General features: G+C 40.2%; 1 protein-coding gene across 5 annotated transcripts in view; it reads right to left on the minus strand.

Moving 5' to 3' along the window:
• Window positions 1-4,138: 4,138 nt before the first annotated feature.
• Window positions 4,139-21,536, minus strand: part of GCH1 (GTP cyclohydrolase 1) — a 53,980-nt gene continuing 36,582 nt past the window's right edge. The window contains exons 3-6 of one of the 5 annotated variants that reach the window (XM_030855030.3): window positions 20,244-20,299; window positions 9,113-9,144; window positions 7,989-8,073; window positions 6,836-7,213 (exon numbers count right to left, since the gene is read on the minus strand). In XM_030855030.3, coding sequence (XP_030710890.1) covers window positions 7,087-7,213; window positions 7,989-8,073; window positions 9,113-9,144; window positions 20,244-20,299 — 300 coding nt within the window. In that variant the 3' untranslated portion in view covers window positions 6,836-7,086. Of the gene's footprint in view, window positions 4,347-6,835; window positions 7,214-7,988; window positions 8,074-9,112; window positions 9,145-20,243; window positions 20,300-21,536 lie in introns of those variants that run through there. The other 4 variants (XM_060293622.1, XM_070045060.1, XM_060293623.1 and 1 more) reach the window with 4 other exon arrangements.

Genomic DNA, 21,536 nt, shown 5'->3' on the forward strand with positions numbered 1-21,536 from the left:
AAAGTCTGCTAATAAAAAAGAATAGAATACTTAGGAATAAACTTAACTAAGGAGGTGAAAGACTTGTACACTGAAAAACTATAAAACATTGATAAAAGAAATTAAAGAAGACATTAATAAATTGAAAGATATCCCATGTTCATGAATCAAAAGACTTAATATTGCTAAAAGGTCCAGCAAGCTACATATTTACTGCAATCCGTATCAAAACCCCAATGGCTTTTTTTTTTTTTGCAGAAATAGAAAAAAAATCCTAAAATTCATATGAAATCTCTGAGACCCCAAATAGCCAAAACAATCTTGAGAAAGAAAAACAAAGCTGGAGGTCTCAATTGGTTTCCAAACATATTATAAAGCTACAGTAATCAGGGCTTCCCTGGTGGCGCAGTGGTTGAGAGTCCGCCTGCCGATGCAGAGGACACGGGTTCGTGCCCCGGTCTGGGAGGATCCCACGTGCCGCGGAGCGGCTTGGCCCGTGAGCCATGGCCGCTGGACCTGTGCGTCCGGAGCCTGTGCTCCGCGGCGGGAGAGGCCACAGCAGTGAGAGGCCCGCGTACCGCCAAAAAAAAAAAAAAAACTACAGTAATCAAAATAATGTAGTACTGGCATAAGCACAGACATATAAACCAATGGAACAGAATCAAACAGTCCAGAACAAATCCTCAAGTGTATGATCAAATGACCTTTGACAAAGGTACAAGTGCTACACAATGGAGGAAAGACAGTCTGTTCAACAAATGTGCTGGGAAAACTGGACAGCTACATACAAAAGAATGAAGTGGGACCCTTACCTTACATCATATGCAAAAGTTAACTAAAAATGGATTAAAAACCTAAACCTAAGAACTGAAACTGTAAAATTCCCAGGAGAAAACAGAGGCGGAAACTTCATGACATTAGAATGGGCAATGATTTCTTGGATATGACACCAAAAGTATAGGCAAAAAGACAAATGGGACTACACCAAACCTAAAAACTTCTGTGCAGCAAAGGAAACAATCAACATAGTAAAAAGGAAACCTACAAAATTGGAGAAAATATTTGCAAACTATTTATCTGATAAGGGATTAATATATAAAGAACTCCTACAACTCAACAACAAAAACATCATATAACCCGATTTATAAAAAGTACTTGAATAGACATTTCTCCAAAGAAGATACACAAATAGTCATATGCACATGAAAAGATGCTGAACATCACTAATCATCAGGGAAATGCAAATCAAAACCACAATGAAATACTACTTCACACCCATTCCGATGGCCATCACAAAACTGGAAAATATCAAGTTTTAGCAAGAAGGTGGAGAAATTGGAACTCTCGTGCATTGTTGGTGGGAATATAAAATGGTACAGCAGCTATGGAAAACAGTATGGCATTACCTCAAAAAATTTTAAAGAATTACTATATGATCTAGCAATTCCACTTCTGGGGTATATATCCAAAATAATTGAAAACAGGATATTGAGATATTTGCATAGTTATGTTCATTGCAGTATTATTCACAATAGCCAAGAGGTGGAAACAATCTAAATGTCCATCAGCAAATGAATGGATAAAGAAAATATAGTATATATGTATATAGTGGAATATTATTCAATTTTTAAAAAGAAGGAAATTCTTAAAAAAAAAAAAAAAAGGAAATCCTTATACTACAAAATGGATGACTCTTGAGGACATTATGCTAACCGAAATAAACCTGTCACAAAAAAGACAACTACTGCTAATTCTACTTATATGAGGAATCTGAAGCAAACTCTTAGAAAGTAGAATAACAGTTACCAGGGTCTGGAGGAGGGGAAAAGTGAGGGAGTTGTTCAATGGGTAGAGGGTTTCAATTTTGCAACATGAAAAATTCTAGAGATCTATTGTACAATGTGCATATAGTTACTACTGTACCATACACTTAAAAATGGTTAAGATGGTAAATTTTATGTGTTTTTAACACAGTTTAAAAAACCCAGATCAAGCAATTGCCGTGTATAGACCTCATTTGTACTTTGATGCCGGGTCTTAGTTATGCCACACGGGATCTTCATTGCGGCACATGGGACCTTTTAGTTGCGGTGTGCAGGCTTCTTAGTTGCAGCATGCAAACTCTTAGTTGTGGCATGCATGCGGGATCTAGTTCCCAACCAGGAATCAAACCCGGGCCCCCTGCATTGGGAGCACGGGGTCTTACCCACTGAAACACCAGGGAAGTCTCTCCTCTTTTTTTAGTTAATCTGAAATATTTATGCGTGAAAGGATGTCTGTGATTTATTTTGAAATCCAGATGGAGGAATCATGATGACCATGAGTTGAGACTTACTGAAGCTGGATGATGGGTACGCGAGGCTCATGTACTCATGTACTGTCTACTGTTGTACGTTTTTTCCATAATAAAGACTAAAACACAAAGCAAGTGCCCCTGGAAGGGTTGGGGCTGTCAGGCATTTACACTGTGCCCTTGAGCTCATCTACTGAGACCTTCCTCTTCACCATCAGCAGGACCAGGCCCATCATGGTGAATCTTGGTGTTCTGTGTTGATGGACCGCCTTCTCTAAAACCTTTGGTGTCTGCAACTGCTTTTCCATTAAGTGATAAAACAAGGAACTCACCCAATTTAATCTTAAAAAAAATTTTTTTTATTGTAGTTGATTTACAATATTTTGTTAGTTTCAGGTGTACAGCAAAGTGATCCATATATATATATTTCAGATTCTTTTCCATTATAGTTTATTACAAGATATTGAATATAGTTCCCTGTGCTATACAGTAAATCCTTGTTATTTTATATATAGTAGTGTGTATAGGTTAATCCTAAACTCCTAATTTATCTCTCCCTCCTCCTTTCCCATTTGGTAACCATAAGTTGGTTTTCTATGTCTGTGAGTCTATTTCTGTTTTGTAAATAAGTTCATCTGTATCATTTTTTTTAGATTCCACATATAAGTGATATATATTTGTCTTTCTCTGTCTGACTTACTTCACTTCGTATAATAATCTCTACGTCCATTCATGTTGTTGCAAATGGCATCATCTCATTCTTTTTTATGGCTTAGTAATATTCATATATATATATACCACATCTTCTTTATCCATTCATCTGTCCATGGACATTTAGGTTGTTTCCATGTCTTGGCTATTGTAAATAGTGCTGCTATGAACATAGGAGTGCATGTATCTTTCTGAATTAGAGTTTTCGTATTTTCTGGATATATATGCCCAGAAGTGTGATTGCTGGATTACATGGTAACTCTATTTTTATTTTTTGAGGAACTTCCATATTGTTCTCCATAGTGGTTACACCAATTTACATTGCCACCAACAGTGTAAGAGGGTTCCCTTTTCCCCACACCCTCTCCAGAATTTATCATTTGCAGAGTTTTTGATGATGGCCATTCTGACTGGTGTGAGGTGATACCTCATTGCGGTTTTGATTTGCATTTTTCTAATAATTATCAATATTGAGCATCTTTTCATATGTCTGTTGGCCATCTGTATGTCTTTTGGAAAAATGTCTATTTAGGTCTTCTGCCCAGTTTTTTATTTTTATTTTTTTGATATTGAGCTGTATGAGCTGCTTGTATATTTTAGAAATTAATCCCTTTTCAGTTGCATGGTTTGCAAATATTTTCTCCCATTCCATAGGTTGTCTTTTCATGTTGTTTATAGTTTCCTTTGCCGTGCAAAAGCTTTTAAGTTAATCAGGTCCCATTTGTTCATTTTTGCTTTTACTTCTATTACTCTAGGAGACAGATCCAAAAAAAATATGCTGCGATTTATGTCAAAGAGTGTTCTGCCTATGTTTTCCTCTAGGAGTTTTATAGTATCCAGTCTTACATTTAGGTCTTTAATCCATTTTGAGTTTATTTTTGTGTATGGTGTTACAGAATGGTCTAATTTCATTCTTTTACATGTAGCTGTCCAGTTTTCCCAGCACCACTTATTGAACAGATTGTCTTTTCTCTACTGTATATTCTTGCCTCCTTTGTCATAAATTAATTGAACATAAGTGCATGGGTTTATTTCTGGGCTCTCTATTCTGTTCCACTGATCTATTTCTGTTTTTGTGCCAGTAACATACTGTTTTGATTACTGTAGCTTTGTAGTACAGTCCAAAGTCAGGGAGTGTGATTTCTCCAGCTCTGTTCTTTTTTCAGCCAATTCAATCTTTAGTGAAAAAACTCAGGAGCAGCAACTTGGGCTTATTGAGCAGCTCATTGTTTTATTGACACGTGTGAGTTGTGGTTTCAGGAATGTTTCAGGAATTCCCTGGTGGTCCAGTGGCTAGGACTCTGCACTTGCACTGCTGAAAGCATGGGTTCGATCCCTGGTTGAGGAACTAAGATCCCACAAGCTGCATGGTGGGGCGCAAAAAAAAAAAAAAAAAAGGAATGTTTCTTGCATTCCTAGTTTAGGTGATTAGGTTCACTACCTACAGGCTACAGGGTCCTTCAAAGAGCAGCAGGCCACTCCATTGGCCCCAGCACCCGGACAGGCTGACAATCAGTGACGGCTGGGGCCTCTGCCTAGGTGGAGCAGGGAATGGGAAGTCCACCCAATAGAGGGAATGATGTGATCACCAGGCATGGACAGAAAAGAGGCAGCAAAACCTTTGCTACTACTTGGAAGTTTTGCCCAGGCAGGCTCTTCCCTATAAAAGGGAGGGAAACTCTTCCACTCCCTGCATTGCCCAGCTCCCTGCCCCAGCCAGCTCTTCCCTCCTCAGCTGCTCCCACACAGAAAGCAGTGGAGTTCTCAGTAGCTGCAGTTATACAAAGTTAGGCTTAGAACAAGGACATGTGGGCCATTCAGATTCCTTACTCTTAACCCAGATCTGTCCTTCCCATAACTGCAATAGGGCGAGGACAGTAATACCCAAACTGAATACCAAAGGGAAACAGAGAGCCTGGGGTAAATTTATGTCTGGGATTTATATTCTAATAGCTTGATGGCTGAGAGAAGCCCTTACGAAGGGTATCTTTGCTAAAACAGAATGCAGTAAAAATAATTGAATTTATTGATTTATCTATAGCAGTGGTTCAAAAAGAAACTACTTTCACAAGAACAGCCATAACACTTTAATAACTTGAATAAAACCAACTTCAGGAACAATATACATACAATTTGAACAATTAAACTGAACAGTGTATTTAAATGCATCGAATTCTTAAAAATCCCCCAAATGAGTTCAAGCCCACGGATATGAAAAAGTAATTTTGAAGTACTACAGACCAGAGTAAAACAGACAAGGTAATTACTTTGCATTTATCAATACTCTAGACCAATACTGTGGATACTGTAGACCTTTATGAGAACACTTCTAAGGAATGTTAGAATAAACAGTCATTAAAAAGGAATACAATTGATCTCAGAAAGATGAATTAACAGCTAACAATTTCTTTGGTCCTCCAAGTCACAGGTGTAAAAACTTTAAAATACCAAATGTGAGCTGAATGTTTAATTCTATCTCTAAATGTTAAGCAGGATAATGTTTATATCAGGTTAGATTTTAAAAGGAACTCAGAATCAACCACCACTCTACTTTAGAAACTCCAAGTGAAAAAAATATATATATAGGAACTAGAAGTAGGGAAGATTTAAAATTAAAACAAACAAACAAACAAAAAACCTGCCATCTGGCCCTAGCATAAGCCAAATGGCAGCAGAGTGGCAGAGACAGGGCTACCAGAGTTACAGCAAGCATTGTAGTTAATCCTTGTTGGTAACAGGATAAATTTGAAGAGCACAGTGTCAACCAAATAAGAGACTTCTCCATGGAATAACTGTGTTTGTTTTTGCAGAGAGTTGGGTTTTTTTTCGTTTGTTTGTTTTAATTTGGCCCACACTGCCCCAGTGGAGGAAATTTTAAGATAGTCATTAATAAGGCAGCAGCTTCCTGCACTAAAAGACCTATCCCACTTGAACAGTTACACAGAAGACAAGATCCACGTGGACCACAAGGGAAACCAGAACACTGGCTTCCAGTAGCTTCCAATCACTCCAGAGAATGACGGTGCATTTTTACAGACACCAACAATACAGCTTTCATTAGACATGGGACATAGTTCAAAGCAGTCCACAGTGCAATTCTGCATTCTCTCATATTCACGGAAGCTATGGTTCTGCAGACCTGAAAATGATGGACACTTTCAAAAGTTTCTGTAAATACTTAGAAAAATATTTGATAAGTTAAAAAAAAAAAAGTTTTGAGGCATCTACAAGGAACTCACAAAGTAAGCTCCCAAGAAACGTGTAAAGGTAGAACTGTGAGAGCTAGTTATTTGCAAGGTCAGTACTAAGTCTTATAAAATAATGGCTTTTAAAAAAAAGGCAAAGGTATCTACACTCTAAATGGTGTGATATTCTCATCAAGGCACAGAGAGTTAAATGTCTAAATCCCTGTATATTGACATGAGAATACACTCGTAAACAACTCCAGGAACTAATTCCCTGTACTTGAATTTTAAAAAGAATAGAAGGTAGAAATTGCTTTTTTAACTCACAGTGAAATTAAAAAACATAGATATTCCACCACCTTCCCTTGGTGACATATGTTACAACTGGATAGTTAAAAAATAAATATATAAAAAATAAAGTATCACTGGCAGTTAAATAAACATGATTAAAATGGAGCTGTTGGACTTTGAATTTGCAGAGCAATGCTGCACAGTGTACATAAATTATTTTAAGCACTATGCCATTTTTGTTTGGGGAGGATAAAATAAATATATTGGTCATAGTTTTCTCCCATTCCCAACACACCTGTGCTTCTGAATCAAATTACCATACTCTGAACAAAACACATGAATTCTTCTCCCTTCCCAGCACCCTCAGGTTACCTGAAAGGCAGTGGTTTTATGCAAGTAACTTACACTATTGGCAGTTTGCTTGAATGTTGCCACTAAAAGGTGGCAAGAAGAAAGTAGATTAATTACCCCTTTATTAATTACCTTTATTTGACTTGCTTTAAATAATTATTAAATACAATTAGTGACAAGGGATAAGCAACAACTGGCAATGGAATGTACAAACAATTAAGACCAAATGATGCTACTAGCTGCACAATCTGTAAACCATGTGGCACATGCTGAGGTTCAGCTCTTAATGAGAGTCAGAAACTCTTCCCGGGTCTTCGGGTCCTCGCGGAACACCCCCAGCATCGTGCTGGTCACGGTTCTGCTGTTCATTTTCTGTACCCCTCGCATTACCATACACATGTGTCTACAAAACAAGGCAACAAATGTGGCTTCAAGGAGTAGACAGTTGCTGGTTTGGTTTTTAAAATAAAAGCAGCCCGAAAGATTAAATCTGATTCAACTGAGTTCACAGTTACCAAGTATATCAAAATGTCGCTTCTTAGACAAATTTGGTCTAAAACTTTTTTTTTTTTTAAGTTCCTAAGACTTACAGCTCTTATTCTTATCAGTGGTTGAGTCCTTAAGGCATCCAGTCGGAGGGGGAAAAATAGGATTTTCTTCCGGGGTGAAACTAATACAAAGTGTCTACAGAGATACACAACTTCTAGATAAAAAGAAATTCAGGATTCTCACTTGATCCACCTTCAGGACCGAGACAGCACTAAGCTAGCTTAGGTGTTCCGAGAAATACTGAGGCACGGTGGTCTCACCAGGCAGAATCCAGAGAACAGTGACCACAGTGGGTGAAGCTGGACGGCACCCACAGTGCACAGTTCACGCCATGACAAAAGAATGGGTGAAAACTGCCCACAGATGTTCGCAATTCTCCTAATTCATTCTAACTTAAAGAAGTGTCTTCAGTTGCCCTTTGTACCTATTCTTAAGTACAACTCTTTATTTTTCAAATGTGTCGCAAAATATTGGGAAAACTCTGCTCTTAGCAACAAAGAGCTAAAGAAGAAATCAAGAGAAGACTGATTTGCACTGTTGTGCAAATTCACTACACCTAAGTCTATGACTCTCTACACCTCCAGCCCAAAACACCACTGGGACATTATTAAAGGCAAACATGGACTTACGTCGCTTCAACCACTACCCCCACTCCAGCAGGTCGCAAGGCCTCTGTGATTGCTACAGCAATTTGTTTCGTAAGGCGCTCTTGAACTGTGGATGTGACAAGGAGCTCAGTTTAAGAGTCTGACATGAACAGAGACCTGGAAGCTTTTGTTGTCTCTAGAATATTTGAAATCTTAAAAAGCAAGACTTTGGTGAGGTTTAAGAGCCAAGATGCACCACTTTTTACCAGTTTGCTTGCTCTGCTGTCTGGGCCACAGGATGCCCCTGTTCAGTCCCCTCACCTGCAGTACACGTGCCAAGGGGAACTAAGGAACCCCCAGTGCCCACCAGCACCACTGGAGGGAACAGATCAGAATGACGACTGTCTCTTTAGGTGTGCAGAAAGACTGACCAGATATTGATAACAAGCACCCCGTGGAGGCAGAGTAAAGTAAATGAATAAATAGCTTGAAGCAGGGTTAGCAAAGGAGCTACAGTCCAATTATTGAATTGTACTTAGAGCAATGTTGAAAATCAACGATTTAGCCTAAATAACGTAGTTCCTGGGCTGAATAAACAACATCTTTGAAAACATTAAGTGTTCAGCACTGCCTCAATTTGAAAACCGACAAAATCCCCAAATATCAGAGCAGGAACTGGTTAAATCAAGCCACAGCGTAGCTGTACAATGGAATGCTGAACAGCCAGCAAAATGAATGAGATGGTTACATGTATGTGAAAAAATGTTTAAGACCTGGTAAGTGAAAAAGTAGGGGAAAAAGAAAATACTATAATAAAAGTAGATTGATTTTTTAAATGTTGGTATATGCAATAAAATGTGAAGGAATGTGCAAATACAATGATTTGTTCTGGAGGCTTGAAACACAGCAGACTTTCTGTTTTATATTCCTATAAAGTTTTCTTTTTTTTTTTTGGTCACACCACACGGCTTGGGGGAATCTTATTTCCCTGAACAGGTATTAAACCCTGGCCACCGCAGTGAATGCACCGAGTCCTAACCACTGGACCGCCAGGGAATTCCCTTGATTTTTATAAGCCATATGTATTACACTTGTAATAAGAACAAAAAAGACTTTTTCCTTAATAAAAAATGTTTTTCTGTAAATAAAGTAGTTTCAAAGTTTACCTTGTAATCTTCTACTATAGATTTCTACAATCCTAGAAAAGAAAGAATTGTTTTAGTTAATTATAAATTGTTTGAAGTGAAATTGGCAAGGCTTCCCCATAAGTCTAAAGAATAATTGCTTTATTGAAGTAATTGTAGGGTCTGGGCAGGAGATAAATGCTTATAGGAGGAGGATAGAAAGATACAAAAACTACAAGGAAATGAGAAGAGGGAGGGTCTAAAGGAGACCACCAACCATGACACAGTGGTACTTCCGTAAGTCCCCAAAGACAGAGAGAATTAAGTGTAACATTCACTTAGGAAAAACAATTAGAGGTGAGTAATTTTCAAGCTCCCATGTCATCAATTTTAGGTCACATCTCACATGTTCTAATTAATCATATTGTTTAATAAGAGCTTAAAGCTCAAGTTAAAAATAAAGACTATTTGTTAATTAATAGCAGACAAATATCAACTATGTACCAACTAAACCTATTAGGATAATCAGATGAGAGCTAAACAGACCTCTTCAGACATCTCTTTATAATATAGGTCTACATAAGCACTCAGTAGGATTAACCACCCCCTCCAAATAAAAGTCCCTGATCTTAGCTCATAACACAATCTGTCAAGTGATGAATTTCCCCTTTCAACATCTTTTACTCTGGCTGTAAAATGGCTACAGAATTACACATTTGAGGATTGCAATTCACGTGAAGGGTCTTTTCTTTAAAATTTGGCCTTTTAGTCATGAATTTGGACTCAATTTAAGGATCAGCTTACCTATGAGGTATGTTATGGCTCTTTCCCCCACTGTGCCACTCAAACAGAACTGATGACTTGCTTCTTTATACCTGCGACAGCCAATGAAGTCAGTCACAGGGGGGCTGCCTACCCTAACAGGAATGCCTCTAACATTTCACTGCCAGCCCGGGTGCCTGCCTGTTGCTGGCGACTGTGCCGGACGAGGGTCATTCGTTATTGAGTGCCTACTGTGTATATGATTATGTGGCGAACAGGGCCCCTATGCTCAGAGTTTATCATTTCTTAGTCCTAGTTTTTCTTTTTCAAGTAAAGAATAGGTGTCGGATTTCTGTCTTCTCAGCATTAAAGATAATCACATAGTGTATGAAGGCCATTCAAGATGGCTGCTGTCTTGCTCTCTCTACATCTCCTGCTTGATGAGTCCCTGCTTCACTCACATGACTATCCAATCCTCTTCATTATAGGGCTTAATCAGTAACTGCCTCCATGCTTGCCCCCTGCCCCAGCCGCTGGTTTCCCTGGTAACTGATGAACCAACCTGATGTCAATTCCCCCTATAAATGGTAGCCTCCTTCTCCCCCGGGTAGTGAAGGTTGTTGCCGCGCACGGTGAGGTGTTGCTCCAGGACCTGGCTTTGGACTAGTAAGATCCTTTTCTCCACTAAACCGCTGATGTCTCTGTCACTGTTTCGGGGCTCGCTCTTCAGTCTTGAGGCTGGGCTATCAATCATAAGGCTTGCAGGCCTTCGAGGCGCAGCCCAATAATTGCTGAGCCAGCCAGGAGGCCGAGGAAACTCCCGTGAATGCAGAGATGTCGGGAAATACTGGTGAGGAACGGAAAGTTGGGGGGGGGGGGGGCGGGAATCGCGAGGTGGCTGTCCACTAGCCATGTGGGGCCCTGTGGCAGCTGACTGCCATGAGAGATGCCTTCTTCTTCCATTATACTGATGATAGCCTGTTATTCTCACAGTCTCTTTCCAATTTAAAAGTAGCAGCCCCGGGCTTCTGTGGTGGCGCAGTGGTTGAGAGTCCGCCTGCCGATGCAGAGAACACGGGTTCGTGCCCCGGTCTGGGAAGATCCCACATGCCGCGGAGCGGCTGGGCCTGTGAGCCATGGCCGCTGAGCCTGCGCGTCCGGAGCCTGTGCTCCGCAACGGGAGAGGCCACAACAGTGAGACGCCCGCGTACCGCAAAAAAAAAAAAAAAAAAAAAAAAAAAAGTACCAGCCCCGCACTCATAGCTCATCTGACTGCACTGGGCTGGCTGGTGAACACAGACAAAACTCAAGGACCTGGAATATCTAGAATATGTAAGCACACCCCAACTCACCATCCCTAAACAATTACAGACACAGGTTTTTGGGATACTAACTCAGGGGCAGGCTTGTGAATTGGACGTGGCCAGTTACCTGGGAGGATTTGGTTGGGGTCTGTGGCAACGGCAAACTAATACGAGTACCCATGGGCTCCTGGTCCCAGCTGTGGAAGGGGGCGGAGCAACCATACAGTGTCATGGAACAACAGCCATACGCAGTCTACCGTGCATTACAGTAGGTGGAAGACGCTACAAAAGGCCTTCCCGAGTCGAGCAATGCACAAAACCATGATTTGGGGTCTAGAACAGCTGCTTGTGACATACAGGACCCTCGTGGACATCGACAGTGACCAAGGAATCCACTTTGCCAGCTACGAAGTTCAGGAATGGGCTGACAGAAATGACACACTGGCATTTTCACCTGCCCTACAACCTCACTGCTGCCGGCTAATTGAAAGGCTGAATGGACTACTTAACTGAGATGGGAAACCAGCTCTCAATGCATGGGCCAGGAGGCTAACTCAAGCCCTACAAACTATAACTATAACCAGTGTCTACGTCATGTTCACCCAGAGGTAACTCGTCAACACCATCTGAGTTCAGCTGTTGACCACAGAAGGACAATAACTTGTTTTTGCCCTTATCATAGGATCTAACCCCAAGGGGAACACATTATAAAATGGCCCTGGAACTGACAGTAAGTCCCAGGTGGTTTGGGTTTGCCACCCCATTGGGAAATAGGATTAGAAAGGGACTTAGCGATTTCACCTGTCTCCTACCCAGCCCCACCGAAGACTGCTGAGGTAATCAATCTGGGCCCCTACTGGAGAAAGGCGGCGTTATATTAACCCTGTGGTCGGTTGTTACACCACCTCTCCAATACTAGGCATGGCTGTGGGGACTGAGGGTGGACAGGCGATGTGGTCCTGCAGGCCAGGACAAAACCCGCGTTATCTCAGGATGCTATTACTGCTTATGTTTTGCTTAATGGTCATGACCTCCCCTGTATTGTGCCTGCTAAACATCTTATATATTTTGTCCCTTGCCTGAGGGGAGGGAATCTGTTCCAGGGCTGGGTGGCAACAGTGGGCTCGCCGCAAAATGAGTCTGATTGCTGAGTCTACGGTGAGATGCTGTTGTCCTCCTCCTCTGGGCTTCCATGGTAAATGGACCTGCTAAGCGCCCTGCTTTCTCTTGCTACTCTTTAGCTGCTGCTGTCTGTACTGCATTTGTGGTATCTGGTTGCAGTGCCCCTCGACATACCTGACCCCAGGGACACTGCGCAAGAGGGGTGGACCAAGATTGTAAGGGTCGTGCAGGGTATGTAAGGGTAGAGGGTACGGTCAGGCCACTCAAGATGTCTGTCCTCTTGCTTGATCAGTCCCTGCTTCACTCACATGACTATCCAATCCTCCTAGTTATAGGGCTTCATCAGTTACCGCCTTTGTGCTTGCCCCCTGCCCTAGCCGCTAGTTTCCCTGGTAACTCATGAGCCAACCTGACATCAATTTCCCCTATAAGTGGTAGCCTTCTACCCCGAGTAGAGAAGGTTGTTGCTGAGCACGGTGAGGTGTCGCTCCAGGACCTTTCTTCGGACTAGGAAGATCCCTCTGTCCACTAAACTGTTGATGTTTCTAGGTTCTTTGTTCAGTTTTGAGGCTGGGCAACTACAAGGCTTGCAGGCCTGTAAGGTGCAGCCCAACATATAGCTTCACTGAATTAAAAAAAAAACAAACTTTATTTTGCCCTCATCTGTCAATTTGCTGAGAGGTAATTATTGGGAAAAGAATTCTAGTTTGACACCAACATTTATCTGCCTTTCAATACTGCCACAGGCAAATCAACGGTCAGTCTAGTTGCTGTTACCTTGTAGGTAACACTTTTCTGTGTGGCTGCCTTTATTATGGTATTTGAGTATGTGCACTCTTGCCTATGCTGTGTCTAGATGGGGGTTTAATTTCATTTTTCCTATTTGGGATCCATTAGGCTTCCTGAATCTGAAGACTGATAGGATGCATATGCTCTAGAAACGTCTCAGCTGTTAACTTCTCTAATAGTACACCTACCCCATTGCCTCTTACCCCCAGGAATTTCAATGAACGGCATAGTATACCTTCTTATTCTTCCATGTCTTACACTCTCATTCATACTTCCCACCTGTCTGTGTTGTATTCCATGTAGTTTCTTCAGACCTTTCTTTGGGTTAACTCATTTTCAGCTGTGCCAAATCTGTTTGATGTGAGTGTACTAGACTTGGGATTCCATTACCTCATCTCTTTTTCCTACAAGTTATATTTGGTTCCTTTTCCAATCTGCCTAGTTAATTCTGAAAGTTTCTTGCCCCTTTGTCAAACTTTCAGTATTTTTTTTAGGAGTTTATTAACTTATTGATTTTTGCTGTGTTGGGTCTTCGTTTCTGTGCCAGGCTATCTCTAGTTGTGGGAAGTGGGGGCCACTCTTCATCACGGTGCGCAGGCCTCTCACTATCGCGGCCTCTCTTGCTGTGGAGCACAGGCTCCAGACGCGCAGGCTCAGTAGTTGTGGCTCACAGGCCTAGTTGCTCCGTGGCATGTGGGATCCTCCCAGACCAGGGCTCGAACCCATGTCCCCTGCACTAGCAGGCAGATTCTCAACCACTGTGCCACCAGGGAAGCCCCCTCAGTACTCTTATTTTTCTAACACACTTGTATATTCTGTATCTGATAACTCTGGAATCTGCCCTATTTGACCAATTGTTTTAAGCTGAATCTGGCTCATGGTGACTTTCTTTTACTTTCAGTGAACACATGCTCTTAGGAACATTTGTGGGAATTCTTTGAAGCCTGGATAAAAGTATCCAAACATGCACTTGTTTCTGCTAGGTGCTAGAAGGCTACCTCCTTAGTGACATCTTACATAATTGCCTTGGGTTTTTTGAGGACCACACAGGTAATCTGAATTCTGACCCCACACCTAAGTGACTATGTGCCTAGGGGTGGTTCTTCCTGCTCTCCCCAGAATATTTAGGGGAAAATAGGGAGGACAAAACCCTGACTTTGGCCCCAGTGCTGGGTAATTCCTGTGGATTCTTACAAATAACTGCTTCATATTTCCCCCAATGTGTGAAATGTTAATACACATTATATCTTAGTATGCTACACCAAGATATCATTACAATCTAGTTTACCATACTCTTGGAATCAGTACTCAAATTTTAATGTAACCTATTTTTGTATTCTTGAAGTAAAGCTCCTTGGATGATGAAAACAGTACTTGTAGCCTACTGAAGTAGGTTTTTTGATATTTAGGATTTTTATGACTACTCATAATTGAGGGTAGTCTATAATTAACAGCTTTATCAGGCTTTGTTATCAGGGACAGACAGCTTCATCTAATTAACTGTATAGCTTTTCAGGTTCTTCCATGCTCTTGAATTACTTACACAACATGAAAACTAGTGGTTACTTAGAAGTTTGAAAGAATGCCTAGTAAATTGACTGGGTCCAGCCCCTTCCCCTCCACTGCTCTCCCAACATTAATTTTACTTTTTCTAATGGTTACTAGCTGATCCAGGTTTTCTAATGCTTGCTTCATTCCTGTCCATCTTTTTCTTTAACCTGTTTTTTAAAGTTTTTAAAGCATATTCTTAGTTACATAACCCCTCATTTCTAAATAGAATTATTCTCTCAGACTTATAAGCAACTTATGATAGATTTTCATACTTTAAGCTTGTCACCATTGAGTAAGATGTTAGCTGTGGGCTTGTCATATATAGCCTTTATTACACAGGCAATGAGGTAGGTTGTCTTTCTAATCTGAGTTTTTATCATGAATGGATATTGAATTTTGTCAAATGCTTTTCTACATCTAATGAGATGATTTTATCATTCATTTTGTTAGTATGGTGTATCACATTGATTGGTTTGCAAATGTTGAACCATCCTTGCACCCCTGGAATAAATCCCACTTGATCATAGTGTGTGATCCTCTTAATGAATTACTGATTTCAGTTTGCTAATATATTGTGGATTTTTGCATCTATATTAATCAGGGGTATTGGCTTGTAATTTTCTTCTTGTAGTGGCCTTGTCTGGTTTGGTATCAGGATAATGTCTTGAACTGAGTTTGGAAGGGTTCCTCTTAAATCTTTTGGAAGAGTTTGGGGAGGGTTGGTGTTAGTTCCAAAGAATGGCTTTGCAGTAAATACTGTATACAATTTATGTAGTGTTAGCATCATGATTTTTTATCATGTCTAAGGAATTTAAACAATTTTTGACTTCTAAATAGTTGGGTTTTTAATCTTGAATTTCTAGTTTTCTTGTTACACAACAGCCTTTTCAATTTTTTTAAGTTTAAGCTTACCTTTTGGCCAAAATTCTATTACTCTGCTGTGTATATCTTTTTTTGTCCACTTCATAGACTGAGAGGTAATTAGTGTTCCTACTCCTTTCAGGTTTGTCAGTTTCTCTATGCATTTTAGCCAGTTCATGTTTTGTTTTGAACCCATTTGATGAAGATTCATGACCACTTTTATTATACAACCTTCTCAAAATAAGAGGACTCACTTTATCCCCTTGGATAAATTTTGCCTTGATTTTTATTAACATTTTATTATTTTAAAAGTGGGACATGGTTGGATACTAGATTTAACCCAGTGGACAGCTTATTTAAATAGCCTACTTACTGGTCTTATAACATCTGTGCTCGATCCTCTGTTTTCTCTTGCATTATTATGCTTTCTCTCCTCTTCCTCCTCTGGCAACTGGGAAAGTAATCTGGTGATACTTTTGCAGGAAGAACCCATGGATGGTATAATTTAACCCTTGCAAACCTTCGAAGTGTTTCTGATGCCTTCATATAACTTGACAAGCTAGACTTGACACTGGGCTGCAAATTCTCAAATGTGGCTAGAGCAAAAAGTGAAAGAAGAGCAAGAATACAGCCAGATCACAGTGGGACTTGTCAGCTAAGGTAAGAAGCCTGAACTTTATTAATGCTGCCCCTTCGCAGCTCCATAGCTTTTGTCAAATCCACACTTGCGAAAGAACATCCTAGCAGCATATGAGAGCAGATTTAGGGATCCTAAGAGATGAGAGGACAGGAGTTAGGAGTTTAACACATGACCCAGGAGGAACATGAAGGCCCAGAGAGTGGCAGCGAGGATAGCAAGAAGGCAGCGTGGTGATGATGTGAGGGAAGTGGAGGTGTTACAGGGGGTCAGTGAGCATACAACAGCAATGGATGGATTCCCCCTTACTCCTTGCCCCAAAATACATTTCCAGATGAAGCAAAGATCTAAATATAAAAATAAAGCCATAAAAATAACCCAAAAATACATGAGTTTATGGTTACATAGGTTTTAAACTTCATGAAAAATACTACTAGAAAACAGACAAATGACAAGCCTGGACAAATTATTTGTAGCTTTAATATTCAGAGAGCTCATACAGATCAGTAATAAAAAGACAACCCAATGGAAAAATTAGCAAAGACTAAGAGCAGGAAGTCCCTGAAAAAAATCAGCCTCACACGATTAAATGCAAATTAAAACAACAGGTACCATTTTTTACTTACCTGTTTGGGTTTCACACTCTTCAATGTTTGCCAGTGTTGGCAAAAGGGTAGAGAAACACACACCTTTAATCTATTATTAGAGTATAGTTCAGTATGATCTTTTCTGGAGAGCAATTTGGTAATATCAAAAAGTTAGCTAACCTTAACCCAGCAAATCCGACTCCAATCTTACAGACTCAAGAGTAAGGAAATAGATAAGGACGTGTTCACCAAAGTTCTTCTTTTTCCCATTTTTGACAGTAGTCTCAAACTGTAGGCTATACTTATATCAAAGACTGGTTAAATGAATTATATTAAAGAAATACTATGTAGCCATTAAAAGGAACTTTTTTTAGACTAAAAGACGTCCAAGGAATTTCAAGGTACTTTAAGTTTTTAAAAAAAGTAGTATAGAATATAGGATATGATCCCCTTTCGCCTTGTTTAGCTAGTAGTTTTAAGGCTACATGTTTGTGTTTGCACTGAAATCTTCCAGAAGGATAGTGAAAGATCTCTAGTGGGGAATGGAAATAGGAAAGAAAAGTTTTCCCTCCACTCACTCACTTGTATTTAAGTTTAACTGGTATGTTACTTTTATAGCACAGAGAAACAAGAAAATGTTCCCTTTGTAATCTAATGTTCCCTTTGTGATCTAATCTACCCTTGTTCACTATCTCCCAGTCACCTCTGCCTAAATCTCTTGTATCAATCAACCTGCTCCCCATCCACTGGGAGATGCCTTGCTCCTACCCTCTGATTTGCCTTTGTTTAGGCATTAACTACACGTACAGGAATTTCTCTTCTGTTCAGAATTCTATTCAGCCCTCTACCTCTGGGTCTCCTCAGTCCTGCCTGGCCACAGCCATCTTGGCTTCTCTGAACTCAGACCTCCTAACCAGGCACGTCTGGCACCTGCTGCCAAGTACTGTCCACTCTCCTTGAGGACAGTGGCTCTGTCCTACTTCCCTCTAGCAGCCATGATAACTGGCACATTGCCCTTTCACAGGTGCCCAACAGTTGAACCATGGCTACCTGAGGCACTACAAGTCTATATTCAAGATTTAATTGTGTTCACTCAATTTTCTAATTCAAGAAAATGAATACATGTTCAATGGATTTTCAGCAACAGAAGGAATTTCTATTCAAACTAAATTTACTCTAGAATTCTACTAGAGTTAAACCAGATCAACTCACTTTTGGCATTTTCTTGTTACTTAAAGCTTTACTGTTTGATATTTGACTTCCCTGGCACTGAAAGGTCATTCGTTTAAAGGCAAGCATATAACAAACTTCACATACAAGATTAAAATGAGCAGTGAAGTTTTGCTAAGACATTTAGCCTTATTTATTCCTCTTCATTCCCTAAATATTCCAACTTCTTATAAGGAATAAGCAGTTGGATAATATCTTAGTCTCCTGTTTCATTTAATAGACCCTTTATTCAAAATTTTTACAAAATATCTGAGTTCAGTTCTTTGGTTTACTGCTCCATTTTTTTTCCTTACATTTTAATCCTATTAGTGTAAGGACAAATCCCCATGCTAATAATTAACTCCTTTGTTCATAAAAGCTTAATTATTGGAGAGCTTTTCCTTTCACTAGGAAAGGAAATAACCAAAGGCTATTCCCTTCTACCCCCAAGTCACCACTTTTTCCAACATCTCACTAGATTACTCTCGAATCCATTTCTATAAAGTGTTACCCACGGCCTACATAGTGTGGTCTTCTAGAGAAGACTGCTTACATTAAGACCATGGCCGAGTGTGGTCTGCCAAGTTTTTATAACAGGAAGACTGTCTATGCGACACCTTTCACACGTGGGCAGTCTGATACAGGCAGGAGCAGTGCCAGGATTTCTATATAAGGTGGAGGATTAGCCATCTTGCTGGAAGAGGGGGAACCAGGGGAGTGAGCCTACAGCTGTGTTTGCACAGCAAGCCTGCTGATCTTAGACTATGTATTATAAAACAGTAAGAATAACCAATTATAATAAAGACACTTGTATTCAGCTGATATAACTTTATAGCTTGGGAGTAAGTTATTGGAGAGGAGGTTGCTAATAGAAATTATAATAAGGTTGATGACCCCCATCACCACCAATACTATTTTTCAGCCACTCCTTGGCACTGCCATTGGGTACAGATCACTGAAAGGCACCAACATGTTTGCGTTTGTATTAAGAGCCTGATTGCAGTGAAGCAATTATATTTATGATGTAAGAACATCCTTTCATGCTACCAAGTAGTCCTGTCTGGTAGGGAGATTGCCAAGTAGGAATGAAACTAGGGAAACTAGTCAGAAACTAGGAAAGTTAAATTTCTCTCTTCTACCTACTTTCTCCTTAATCCCTAGAAGAAATGCGTAAGAAAGTAGAAGTGAAAACAACGTAAAACGAACAGCTGTGGAGAGCAGGCATCAGATTGCAGGGGCGGTGTTTACAGAGTCCAACACAGAATTGAAAAAGATCTGGACCACCATTTCAGGATTGTCTAAGTGGAGAAGAAGCAGGAACATATCAGAGCCACAGATGTCAGTTGGTCACAGAGGTATGTTTATTCCAATTTTGATATGGTCACTTTCACCTCAATCAAGTTATCCAAACTTAGCCTGGTTTATTTTTAGAAGGAGGGGGACTCTTGATGTCATTTCATTACCTGCTCCTTCATTTTAACTCTCCTTTAACACATACACCTCCCAATATTTCCCCATCACCCACAACTCGCTAACTCTATACAAGGAAACTACACAAAAGGGTATTTAGGTCTATTCCCCAATATTTTATTGTCCCTATCAGAGATATATGAACACCGACCCTCAATTTGACTTCTAGTTAAACCCAGGAGACCATGCTTGTATATATCACCACTCTTTCCTAAAACTAAAAAATGGTAGCAAAGGCCAGAACCCACAGGATAAAGAATGAAAAAAGACTGTAGCAGAAAGAGAAATAGAGAGTTAGTATTGTCTCAGAATAGAGCTGGGGGTGGGGGGGGGAATCTGAAAAAGCCAAGGAAGGCATGGTCTTGGGTCTGTAGAAGCAACGGAGCCAGACGTAAACCAACTGGCCCTACAGGATGCAGAGATGTGTGGAGGTACCCAAGTGGAAGGCAGGGTTAAGGCCCCCACTTCAAAGAGCAGTGCAGTTAGACCTCTGTGCCGGTTTCCTCTCCCCCGCAGTTAGCTAAACCACCCTTAAAGAATGGGGGCGGAACTGAATGCACCCTCAGGTCCTCTCCAGTCAGCGAAGGCTCTACTGAGAGAAGTGTGAGGTAAGGCTTCAAGGATGTGCAGGTGGGAGGTGGAGAAGGCAGGCAGGCAATAGGGGAGCGAGAAGGAAAGGGCATTTGTGTTTTCAGGTCCTCTTAGTCTGTCTTAGACCATACTTAGTGTCTATATATTGTCTCTGCAACTATAAAGTAAGTTGGAATGTACCTTCCAAGTTAGATCCACATTGATCAAGAGACAAAGCCTGATAAGATTCTCACCATGTAGGGGCAGGTCCTATAAACCTGTCATCTTATTCACTACACAGTCATACTTACCTAGCAAGTTTGCTGAGGCCAAGAACTTGCTTGTTAGGAAGATAACCGATATGGACCTTCAGAGAAGAGACAGAAATCATGAGCTAAGTGAAAACACAGTACTTCTTTGTGACGAAAGGAAACATAATACAGTATACTTACAGTGCGGTTCAACACAATGAAAACATATTTTTAAAACATCTAGAAGCTTTAAGACATAGAAAATGAAGCACTTACATAAGCAGTTAAAAAATCACATAAATTAAGTAAAAGGAAAATAAGAATGACTATTAATAAAATGACAAATTTGAAGTATAGGTGTGGTATTTCCTGGTGAAGTTAAGCTCTTGATACAATTCTTAAAATCTTTCCTCTGTTGAGGGGAAACTTTCTCAGGAAAATGCTAATTATCCCACAGCAACATTAAAATGTAGCTAAGAAAACCTCCTTTAAATGGCTGAAACTGTAAGTATAAATATTGCCATTCTACACATCATGGTGGCCTTAAAAACCTTGCCCTGTTGCACAGAAAGAGGGTCTCTGTGCTCTTTGTCATCCTGGGCAGCCCCATTTCTAAGCTGCTAGAGAACACCATCCTCCTGACAGGAAGAAAAGGACACGGCTACAAGTTGTGACTCAGAAGAAATCTGGATCCTAAGGCCTAAGTTCTTGTAGGACTTACTATAAGGCAAAGCCATTTCTATGGCTTAAAAAGCACTGATTAATATCTAATATGAAAAAGTTACATGTCTTTCAGCCAAGTGTTAAGTATGAGAGAATATTAGTTCTCCAGAAAGATTAATAAATGGTCACTTATAGGCAATCAATTTAAGTAATATAAAATTTTCAACTCATTTGCATCATGGTTTGTCAGCATTTGTTGCATTTGTTCACCTAATATTTACTGTACACTTGAATAATCCAGGAGTAATTAGTGGGTTTTTTTCATCTATTAGGCACTATGCTTTGGGAGTCTGAGAATACCAATTCATTGCCTTCCTGCTCAGCAGAAGGAGAAAGTTAAATAGCATCTGAACATTGGGTATGTCAAAGAAAAATTAGAGTTGAAACTTTCCCATAGAACCAAGGTACAGAAGTACCACTTGACATTTATACACTTATATACAGAGCTATAATTTATTTGTTTATAATATTTTTAGTCTTCCCAAAGATCCTGTCATTTAAATGGTCACTTTTTACTTTTTTTGGCCACGCCGTGTGGCTTGTGTGATCTTTGCTCCTTGACCAGGGATCGAACCTGGGCCCTTTGCAGTGAAAGCGTGGAGTCCTAACCACTGGACCACCAGGGAATTC

This window comes from Globicephala melas, chromosome 2, assembly GCF_963455315.2.
Source record: "Globicephala melas chromosome 2, mGloMel1.2, whole genome shotgun sequence".
Classification (NCBI taxonomy): domain Eukaryota; kingdom Metazoa; phylum Chordata; class Mammalia; order Artiodactyla; family Delphinidae; genus Globicephala; species Globicephala melas.